This window comes from Silene latifolia, chromosome 1, assembly GCF_048544455.1.
Source record: "Silene latifolia isolate original U9 population chromosome 1, ASM4854445v1, whole genome shotgun sequence".
Lineage (NCBI taxonomy): Eukaryota > Viridiplantae > Streptophyta > Magnoliopsida > Caryophyllales > Caryophyllaceae > Silene > Silene latifolia.
Genome location: NC_133526.1, coordinates 194778836 through 194790999, shown reverse-complemented (window position 1 = coordinate 194790999; position 12164 = coordinate 194778836). Strand labels below are relative to the sequence as shown.

Here is a 12164-nt window from a genome sequence, read left to right as displayed (position 1 = left end):
AAACTAGTTAATAATTAATAAAAGATTTTGCCTTTTAGCATTCAAACATTGTATAAGAGGTCTTCAGAGAGGTCTCATTTATTGCAACTTATTTAGGGTTTCCATCTTTTTTCTAAAGCAAATTTTCTCAACTCTTTCCTTAACTAGGTATAATTTTTTATCCCTCTCTCATTATTGTTTATACTCTTCGTTAGGGGATTTCCTCATGGCATCATCGTCAAGTACAACCCTGCTGATGAAATCTTGCAGATCTTGGAGGATCGTTCTGGGAAAGTTGTGAAAGTGATAAGTGAAGTAGAGGAGAAAGACGGGAAACTTTGGACTACTAGTGTCTTAATGCCCTTCATCGCTATCTATAACTTGGGTTCATCATTCTCTAGCTGATATGTTGTTGAATTGCTGACATTCGTGTTTTGTTCGTATTAAGTTCGGTGTTCGAGGTTCAGTAGTTGGGTCGAAATAACAGGACCCCAACTATGTGGAGCACATAAACTCCTGATTTCTCCCATCCTTGTCCCATCTTTGAAATCCTGCAAATCTTGTAGTATTAATACATGTTTAATGGTGTACATTGTTGTACATCTCGGACTCTACTTTAATTTTTTGCTTCAGTGTTTGACGAACCATCTTGCACGGACTTCTGTTACAACTATTTCACAAATGGATATTAATTTGACGCTATCCCAAACTAAGTTTTGGAAGGACGCATAAGAGTCATTGTTGTCGATGGTTTTATATGTGGATTGTTTTTTTGTGTTTTCAGATGCTATGCTCCTGAGTTTTTGTTCCGGTTAAACATGCTTAGATAGAAATTAAAATTGAAAAATGTTAAATGTTTGAATTTTAAAATCAACTACGGAGTACAATTAACACAACAATTGAGAAAAGTTTGATATCGCGCATGTGGCGCACGCGCAGTTCCCACTAGTAAAATAAAAGAAAAGTTAGTCATATGTTTTCCTCGTTCTTTCTTTGTTGCGCGTTCGTCAACACACCTCTATATTCTTCACCATTTTCTACAACTTTTCCTCCCTTTTTTTCTAGGGTTTCCCTTCCCTCTAATTCATACCACAACTACCTTAGTTTAATCCTTAATCTATCCAACTATTGGAGTTAACTCCTAGTATCTATAATTAATCAATGCATTGATGATTTGATTTTCGGATAATTTAAGGAAATATGTGATTTTTGAGATTAGTTTGTATTGGAGATATTGATGGTGTACATGATGATGTACACTGCTGACATAATGCTGACACTAGCCTACTTACCTCTACTCTACGTTGCCGTGCTCCTAACATAGATACTAACCTAGTAGAAAGACCTAAGAGTCTAGAGTATAGTTGACATGCTATTATAGTCTGTTACGATGAGTCAACATAACAAATTCTGTTATAATGAGTCACACATGAGTCAGCATAACAGAATTCTGTTATGGTGAACTGAGTAGGACCTTTGACTAACAAATAATATCCGGATATTTTGTTCCTCCAAGTTAGTTAGACAGATTTGTATATAAATACTTTTAACTAACAGTTTGTAAGTTAAGTTTTCATAATCAAATTTACATTTTATTTAGCTCTTTCTTCTCTACAATTGTTTACATTTTACTCTATCAATTCGAAACTTTCTCACATTCATCAATGGCTTCCATGAAAAAACGCTTTTCTTCATGGTATCAGAGCTGCAAGGCTTGATCCTAGCAGTTTCTATATACTCTTTTCCACGCAATTTCACACAACAAATTGTTGTTTTTCTTCATTTTCTTCGAAAATTCCGCTGCAAAATCACAAAAACACAAAAATTTAGTCTTTCTCTCCATTTTAAGATCAAATTACTTCAAATTCATCAATGACAAACTATAATTCCGTCGGATCAGACATCGATTCAGGTGTTACTACTGGAGTTGTAGGAATGCAAGATCTTTTATATCTTGTATCGGATGATACTTCAGGATTAAATCTTGTTGCCTCACCTTTCAATGGGAAACACTATCTCAAATGGCCGAGAGCTGTTAAAATGGCCTTAATCTCCAAAAATAAACTTGGATTCATCACAGGGAAGTATCCTAAACCTACAGAAACAACAGCAACACATCAAGATTGGGTTAGCGTACACTATAATGTGATGTGCTGGATTCTGCAGTCCTTAATTCCTGAGATTTTAGAGAGTTTGCTGTATGTGCAATCTTCAAAGAAGCTTTGGGATGAAATTAAGGAACGATACAGCCAAGCTAATGCTCCGTTTCTATATCAGCTGAGAAAAGATGTCATGCACACAATTCAAGAAAATAATCAGTCCGTTGCTGACTATTTTGGTAAATTGAAGTCAGTTTGGGAGGATTTACAGTCTTTAGATAGTTTGCCTGATTGTGAATGTGGAGCTCTAAGCAAATGTTCCTGTAGCCTGCTCAAGAAGATTCTGGAGAGAGATAATAGGCATAGGTTGATTGATTTTCTCATGGGACTTGACAGAAAGTATGATAATGTCAGGAGTCAAATTCTTGCCTCAGATCAATTGTCGACAGTTAATCAAGCTTTCTTCAGGATACAACAGATTGAAATGCATGAAGAGGTTGCTCTGGGAGCTAACAAATCCTATTTTCCAAAGCAAAACTATCAGAAATATTCTGCTAAGAACAACAATGGAAATAACTTTCAGAAGAATGCTTATAACAATGGTTATAAGAAAGATTAGACTGCTACAAATTACAATAATGGTTATAAGAAGCCTACTTACAATGCTGCTGGATCAACTACTGGATATACTCAGAAGGAAGATTCAGATGAAGAGTATGTCAAGAGACCTAAGATGACTTTCACCTACTGCAAGAGAGATGGACACACTGTCACCAGGTGTTATCAGTTACATGGATTTCCTGGTCAGAAAAATAACAGAGGACCTACAGGAAGGAAGTATGTTGCGAATGTTAAGACTGACAATCCACTCGAAGAAGAGGATCACTTTGATGATGAAGATATTGAGGTCAATCCTGCTATGGTAACGGCATTCTTCAAACAGATTGTCAAAGCTGTCAAGATAGGAGATGTTCCAGAGTTCAGGGTCCAGGGATCTCAGTCTCAAAGTTCTCATTCTGTGAACTTTGCAGGTACATCCCTGGCCAGTGTGGCCACTACTATTGTGAATGCAATAGTAGATAATGAACATGTTAATTATTATTCTTGTATTTTTGATTCTGGTGCCTCTGATCATATGACCTATGATAGACTTTATTGATTTCTCAAATATTTTTGGATAATCCTGTTAAAATTACTCTCCCTGATGGTACTATGAAGATTGTTAGAGTAGTTGGAGATGTTGATACGTGCATTTTACATAGTCCTTTTTGGCCTCTTATGCAGACATTTCCATGTAATTCTCGTAGTTTTGTATTGCAAAATGCCCCGAATAGGCTACTTTGGTTTGTTTGGCCTTAATTGCAGGAACGGGCCCAAAAGTAGTAGAATCGTGCCTTCTTCAGTCCCTTTAGAATGCGTTTATGGAGATGGAGGATTTGGAGCGGAATTATTATGCCTCGAGAAGCGTGAAGTGGTCTCGAAAGTTAACCAACGAAGAAAGGGAGCTGTTTCAGTGGCTAACTAATCGACCGAAGCCTTTTCTTTTGTTTGGTTTTTGGAACTATGTAAACATTAACTTATATACTTTAATAAATGTTGTGGAATGGTTTCTTTTGATATACTATCCTCGGGCAACCGAAATGGTAACAGTCTCTCTTGCTAGGGTGGTTCTTGGTAAGGCACCTTGGTATGTGGGGGTGTTACAAAGTGGTATCAGAGCGACGATTCTGAAACCTAAAACCAATGAACCTAATGAACATAGTGAGTTTAAAAAAATGAACACGGAGAGAGTTGTTTGGAGCTTCCGCAAAGACTTGGGTGCAATGAGGCCCTTACAATCTCGAGTCGGTCAACATGGGGTGTCTTGGGGACCGCTGTGTGCGTATGTGATGTACTTGTAGCTGTGAATTTTGTGAAGTTGTTGGATGAAAAGAGAAGGTGAATTGCGTATCTTGAATATGTTAGTGTTGGAACATGATGTGTGCTTTATTACGTGGCTTTGGAAGGGTAGTAATATGTTAAAAGTACGGTTTGCATGTTTAGATAAGTTTCTCGTAGATATATAGCTCGTTTTGGCATGACTCCATCGAGCAGGGCGGCTACTCGGCCGACTAAGGGATATCGGCCGAGTAACCAAGCACTCGACCGAGTGTTGATTGGTGTATACGTAGCAGTAGCTACTAGTTGTGATCACTCAGCCGAGTAATAGGCATACTCGACCGAGTAACGTGTATACTCGATCGAGTTCGTTTTATGGGATCGAATATTACGAATTGTAATATGTGATGTTAAGTTTATTACTTTGGCTGTGATAAACTCTTGAGCAAGTACCTAGGGAAGACAAGTACAGTAGCATAAAGGATTGCAAAGAATAAAGACTGAAAGATGATTTATTTCTCAGATTCTGACTCTTATTTGTTTTGGATGCTATTTTATATGTGGTTAAGATATGTTAACTAAATTTTTATATGTGTTAGTCTCATGTGTTAGATTTCATTTGCCACTAGTTTCATGCCTATAAGAGTTACGAATTAACAGAAATAATTATTTTAGTGAGCAGCGGTCAGAATGTTACTGTACAGTGCTAATTTCGACCAACCAATTTGGAAAATTTACCATTTGAGATGTGTACATGCTTTTTGAGTAATTCAAACTCTCCTAATTAGTAGACTCGTATAATTTTCCAAATTGATAAACCTCACTTGATATGGATGTGTTATTAATGAATTATGATTTTTGAAAATTGACCTTGAAACGCGACAAATTGCTGATAACATTCTGCTTGGATCCATCGGTTTGGGAAACTCCTTATAAATTGATTATGTACGCTTTGGACCTAATTCCAACTCTCTCCTTTCCGTGACTCTCTGTATTTTCTAAAAAGTATAAAAACTCATGTGTTCGTTAAATTTTTATTTATTGGTGATTCTGGAAATTACAGCATGCTTTATAGTGCATGTGAATGTGTGTTTGATGACAAGTCTCAAATAAAGGTTACCTTATGAATTGCGAAGTCTTAGTTTCTATATTTTGGAAACATGTTTAGGTGACATGAGAAGTAGCTTAACCTGTAAGTCTATGTGGAATAAGTGATGTCATTGAAAGATTGCGGATGTCGTGTCTTATATGCCACTTATTACATGACGATGTCTGCAAATAGCATGAACATGAATTATAGCTAGGTTGATTAAGTAGATTGATTTGTTGCACATATTACAAATAGTAACAAGTGTGATTACATGCAAGAAAATTGCGGTTATCTGAGCTATCGAGTCTGATCGAGTCAGATATGTTACATGGTGATTGATTATATTATCGACATGAATATGGAATAGAACATAACATGGGTTGAATAAATCGTTGTAGGATGAGGTAATTCGTATAATACTCCATGAATAATGTTCGATGAGTTAATGATGTTAGTAATTATCATGTAGATTGGAGTATATATACAAATAAGAAGCTAATATATTGAAACGGAAGTATTAAGTGATTATTTGCATAAGATTAGTCTAGCATGTCTAGTGATATGATAATATATGGTTGACGGTGCAAATAAATAGCTTATCTGATGACGTGAGCAGTTGAATGATAGTTAATTGATGGTAATATATTGGTCTTGAAGTGTGTACATTTAAAAAAAAAATTATGATCCACGTGAGTTTGACATTGAACATGTTATTAATCACGATTCAAATGATGATTGTCCTAGTATGTACTGTGCTTGTAAACAATTGTGTAGGAATGATTCGAACATGTTTGAGTACGAGTTTGAGCATGATGTGGAATTACGATCATACATGTATAATTGATTTATGTGCATATTTTAAATTATTTGCCAAGTAGTACTAATGTGGATACAAACTTGTGCTTAATAGTGAGAACTAACAACTTATACTATGTATGTACAGCTTAATGATAGTAATGAGCATGATTAACGATAAGATGGCTTTTGTTGTTTACATCCCTTGTGCATGTTCGATAATTGCGATGAAATTGGTAACTCTGTTGGGAAGCTTGATTAGTGGCATAACAAGTCAAGCATGTTCAGTTACTTGAACTAGTATTACCTTGATATGTGATTAAAGATGGTGTTATTGCATACTTTTACTGTTCGAGTATATGTGCATAGACAGTGATTTTATTTTATATTGTCGATAACATGCTTGGTGTGGACATGGCCCACCTGCGTATGCCCAGCCGATCTGTGGACAATGGCAGCGGTCTTTTTTGAAAGCCACGCTCGGCGGCGTAAAGGTGCTTTCGACCGGATCGTTTTAGATCGGTCGGTTTCGTCTCGGTAAGGGTCTCGAAACGAGTAGAGATGTTCGGAGTCGCCACCAAGCATTTGTGGGATGCCTGGAACCCGTTCGAATTCCACTTTATACCTCGGTCAAATCGAAGCACAAAGCAGCGTTTGACATAGGTACTAAAGATAAGGAAATCGTCCCTCTTTAGCATCCTATCTCTAGAATGACTCTCGTACACCCTGGATAAGGTCGTCCACTATCCAAAGTTTCTGAGTAAGAGGTGAAGGTATGGGAAGCCCTTTAATCAGACACCCAATCCCGCCCGCGTTCAGCGGCCTCTACTGATCGATCTTGGTTGGTTGAATGCAAAAGTTGATAAAACGGTTTAAATGCATGAATGCGCATCCAATGATTTAAACCTAACATGTGAGAGCTTTCTAAGTCGGTTGATTTAATCCAAGTATCAAGTATAAGATATCGAGTTGGATTAATGATTGATTTGCATGCAAGACGGAAATTAAACATCCATTTACCGTATTAGGTTTAGGGTGCATAACATAATCCTTTCGTCTTAGTAAGGCATTTTGCAAATATGGTTTGAATAGTCATCTGATCCGTCCTATATCCGGGTTAGCCGGAGTCGGGATCATCCTAGACTGATGCTGGAAGGGAACAGGCCCTGTACCAGACGGCTATAAGAGGCGCGAGCCAGCCGGCGGTGTAAGGGGCCTCCCTCTGGTTTTGAAAATGAGAAAAGGGGAGCCTGCTTGAGGCGCGGGTTAGCCAACGGTTGTATGCCGTGTTCTTACTATTTAGAAAACGTTGTAAAACGTGTTGGAAATGGGTATTTGAACCCGGTTTGATTTGAAAGGGTCGTTTAGACCGCATTTTTTTATTTGAAGAACTAGACTCGAATAATCATCATTGTTTTGATAATATTCGGTGTCGGGTTCGATTTGACAAACTTGACATGAATAGTTTTGAAAATGATTATGGACTAATTGTTTTAAGTCCATTTTGAATGTAATTAGTCGATACTCATCATCGTACCCGGGTTAAAATCCGGCATGGTATGTAGAACCAAGGATGACTTTGTGTTGGTGACTAATATGTTTGTTTGAAAATGTGAAGAAATGAAATAAAAGGCTTTAAAATACCTTCTAAATGTCATTAACCAAATATTATCACCGAAACACGGATTTAACCGCCATGGTATGAGGAACCAAGGGTGAAAAATGTTTTATGGTTAAAACATGTCAAATGAAACAAAAAGGTTTCGAAAATACTTGAAATGGTAAAAACTGATTACAAATATGAAAAATGGATTAAGGGAAATGACGAGAACAAACACGGTTGATCTCTGGTCTGAGTACCCCATTTAGGCGCGAGCCAGTTGGCGACCTAAGGGGCTTCTGCCTCAGACCAAAAATCAGTTTTGGCTCGTTTATTCCATGTTTTGGTTCATGTTATGCAAGTTTTAGCATGTTAGAGTCATGAAACAAATGAAAACATAATAAAAGAGGATTTTTACACCCTCATACTTACATGTTTGGTTATGGCGAGTGACCGACGTAAGTGTAACAACTCGTTTGATCGGAAAAAACTCGGTTTAAAACCGTTTTGGTAAGTAAAAGAGTGTTTTAAAAGTTTAGTGATGGTGTAGTGGTCAAAGTGGTCGGTCAAGTGATTTAATGCACGATGACGGTACCAAACAATGTGTAAGGCTCGTGTTTACGATAGGTAGGTCGTAAATACGCGTCGGATTGTGACTTAAGAAGTCGAGTCGAGAATTTAAAGGGAGAAAAGAGGGGGGCGGACACTCGCGTAAGTCTCAAATGGGTGGCATTTGAGGGGTATTTATAGGAGAATGAGTGGTTGTGTGAGTTTTGAGCGACGTGGCCACCTGGGCTGCTCAAAGAGGCGCGAGCCACGTCGCGGGTCTTCGAGCTGTGTTGTCGCTTTCACAACAAACGCAATCATGATTTGTTCTATCCTAGGTTTTGTAGTCACATGTTTGGTACTTGACCATTCATGAATCCGGGAAAACTTAGTATAGAAGGTTTATAATTTTTTGTTTTTTGTGGTTGACTCGGTTTGACTCGTTGTTGGAGTCGGGATTTGAATTTTCGAGTCGGTTTTTGGTCCGGTGTCGGTTTTGACTCTAGTTAGTGTCATTGCGACCCCGTCACCGTGCATTAAACACTCCAGGTATTTTTGAAATGTTTTATTTTCGAAATCGTTTTAAGTTTTCCGACGTAAAGTTGTACACAAACTGTCGATCAAACGCCGCGATTCCAAAATATGTTGTAGTCCGATAATCATCGGGTGTTTGTTGGAGTCTCAGCAGATACTGGGTATCTACACTTGGTAAGTTGTTATTATATATATAGCACTCGTACATGTGGTCAACAACGATTGGTGAATTATGACGGCCTCCAGGGGCTTGACACTGTGTATGGTAGAGCTGGACTCCAGCACGAGCCAGCCCGGCCCGCACTGGCCCGACCCGCTCCACCGGGTCATGTAATTTCCAGCCCGCCAGACCCGTACTCTAGCCCGCACAACCCGCTGGTAACCATGGGCCGGTCCCGGGTTCTATGTGTTGTAACCCAGCCCGTTACCCAACGCGCTTGACCCGTCTGGCCCGCCTGACTCTGTGGGTCGACCGTTGGGTTTAGGGTTCCTTTTGTACTTTTTTTTTTTATTACATTTGAATTCAAATTATTTTGTATTTTCCCCCCTAATTAGTTCTATAAATACTCAATTCATTCAAGCTAAATATTCACACAATTTTCTCCAATCTATTCTCTAGTTCTCTAGTAATCAATTAATCATCTTCTTAATCTTCTAATTAATTTCAAATAATCAAGTTATTTCAAGTTGTGAAGTTATAAATTATAATATAAAATTCTAATTCGCTCTTAATCTTTCAAATTCTCATTAATTCTATCATAATGTCTAATAATATCAACATTGATATATCCGAAGAAATCGGTGAAGAGGAGATGGAAAGAATATTTGGTGATGGTAAAACATTTTTACTATTAATTATTAATTATTTTTATCATTTCATGTTGTTATTAATTACTTTGATTATATTATTAATTAAAAATATAATCAAAGTAATTATACTTTCTCTCTAATTCTCTAATCTCAATTTCTTTATATTTATATTGTAATTAATTTTCATTTATTAATTGACTTGATTATATTACTAATTAGTTTTGTTTATTATGTTTATTAGTTGGTGACCTTCCAAATACCCAAGAATCGCAAACTTGTGTTGGTTCGGATTCGTCTACTACCAAGAAAAAAGGAGGAAGACAAGGCGATATTTCTTGGGTTTGGACGTACTTTGAGAAAGTGCCTCGTGAAGGTATGATATTTTGAGATGAAGTTCTTAGTTTATAATACGTTACATGGTGCTGGTTGTCTAGTATCCAGTTTTGAGTGAAAGTTGTTTATAGTGGTTGGTCTCGTCCTTTTGGTTTTAGTTGGCTAAGTGAGCTTTGGTCTGCACTAGGGTTTTACGAGTTGTTACCGAAAAGTAACATGATTTGATGATTTACAATCTCTTATTAGGAATGAGCTAAATATGACAGATGAACACGAATATTGACCTTTTGTCGTTGAAGATGTTGGTGGTGCATGACGAAACCTCGGGGTCTGTTGGTATATGGGATGAATAAGAAACTTCGGGACGAAGTTTATTTTTAGGGAGATATAATGTGATATTATGTTTTGCTATGTGGTTATTTGGATTTCCATTAGTAATTACTACTTCAAACAATGCGGTAACATGTTTATTGTATTGAATGATAGCTTCCGTGTGTGGTCGAACTATAGTTGCATATGTTGTTTATATGTTTTATTTAGAATTGTATAGTTGCATATGTTGTTTATATGTTTTATTATGAATTGTATTTGTGAGGAAGGACAGTGATATCGCGTGGCTTGTGTGGTTTTATATGAGTTAGGTTACGGGAACGTAACCTTCTTTTTAAGGGGGATAAAATGTGACAACCCGAGTTTACTCAAGTTTATATGAATTAGCATATATTGTACTAGTTATGCATACGAGTTATATTATGGGTATGAGTTATGTTGTGCTAATTATATGTGATGTTAGGTGTCGTTGGTTGTAGTTGGTGCGAACTTCGGAGACGAAGTTTTTTTAAGGAGGAAAGACTGTAATACTCCGTATTTTAGTTGGAGTACTCGGTCGAGTGTGTGTTACTCGGCCGAGTGCACTTGACCGAGTAAACTGGTTCAGCAAGTTTGACGGTTTCTTTTATGTTTTGACCAAAGGTTTTGTTTATAATGCTTAAGTCATTTCTAACTTCACTTTAACTTTTCTAAAATTAATTTCTAAACATTGAGAGAGGGATAGAAAGAAGAGATGAACGAGCCTTTCATTTGATTGGAGATTTCTCACCCTTTTCAGCCTAATTTGATTCCCCTGTTTGTAAGTCGATTTCATTCAATTTTTTATGTTGTTTTAAATTCTTCTTCAAAAAATTTTTGAAAAGAGAGTCCTATTTATTTGAAGTCTAGTTTATGCATATCAAATTTCGTAGCCTAATTCCTTATGGTTTGTTTTAGGTGATTTATTTATGAACCTATCGCTGAAAAGTCCGCGAATCTGATTTGGTTGTGGAAAATGATTTGAAACCCTAATTTATATATATGTCGATTCAGTTTTGGGGCTTTTTCATATATCATATTTGTAAAGTTTGGAATTACCGAAAAATGATGTTTTAAACTCGTTTTATGAATCGATACATTTTATGCGACGGATTCTGTCAGCTTTTGGAAAATCAGTCTCAAAACCCTTGATAAGTTTGGAATTTGAAAAACATTCATTGGATATGAGTTGTAGCTAAAACTCATGGTGTTCCAATCCAATTGGCCTTGTATCGATTCGATTTATGGAATTAATTATTCATTTTATACAGAGTCTGTCATGTGCTGAAAAATCAGGAAAAGTCGTGTTTGTTCTTTAAGTTGATATTCCTATTAAGTTGTGATGAGTCTAGGTTATGTGCATGATTAATTGATTGAGTAGGTGGTAAAAGGGGAGACCGGTTCACTTCTTAGCTAGCCTATGAGCCGAACGTGAAAGTAGTTTTCCATCAGACGGTTGTTCCCGTAAAGGGGGCTTTCCCATTCTACACACAAACAGCAGGAATCTGAGGGGATTCTTCTACCCTATATAACTAGAAACTATAGGCTCTTTTCAGGTCCTTCTGCACTCACTTTGTGCTTATTCTTAGGATTTCTTTTAAAATAAAGTTTCGAGTTGGAGAATTGAGGTTGAAGGACTAGTCCATATTCCTTGTTGAATGTGCGACCGACACTACACTACGTAGGTACCTGTGCAGGTAAGGCGTCGGTCGGTCCTAGAAACGGCGGCAGTGGCGCGCCCGAGGTCCCTCAGTTCCTCTTCCGCCCCTCTCCCGACTTCGACGAAAAAAGGAAAAGCGTTCTCGGATTTGATACATAATTATGCTATGTAGGTGATGGATATGTGAAGGATCATAATTGATTGCTTGTGTGTGCTTGGATTGCGAAAAGGTAGGGTTTCCCTACTCGGTTATTGGTTACATAATTGTCGGTGGTGATTGTGTTTATCGTTGATCTATAACATGTTGGTTTTGTGTTGGAGTTGTTGTTGCATAATTGATTGTGTAATTGTCTGTGGTTCGCGATGTGCGCCCTCGATTGAGTGGAGTCACTTGCGGGAGTGGCTTCATGCCTTTTATTCGCCTTCTGTGGAACCCGCCACATAAGAGAATGTGCACATTAATGAATAGGGTTATCTCTCGTTGATGAGCGG

At 37.4% G+C, this 12164-nt stretch overlaps 1 protein-coding gene across 1 annotated transcript; it reads left to right on the top strand.

The window, feature by feature from the left end:
• The first annotated feature begins 1851 nt into the window (after positions 1-1851).
• Positions 1852-2697, top strand: LOC141590356 (uncharacterized). The gene has a single exon (XM_074410954.1). It carries the CDS (start codon positions 1852-1854, stop codon positions 2695-2697), a length of 846 nt encoding a protein of 281 aa, XP_074267055.1.
• The last annotated feature ends 9467 nt before the right edge of the window (positions 2698-12164 follow it).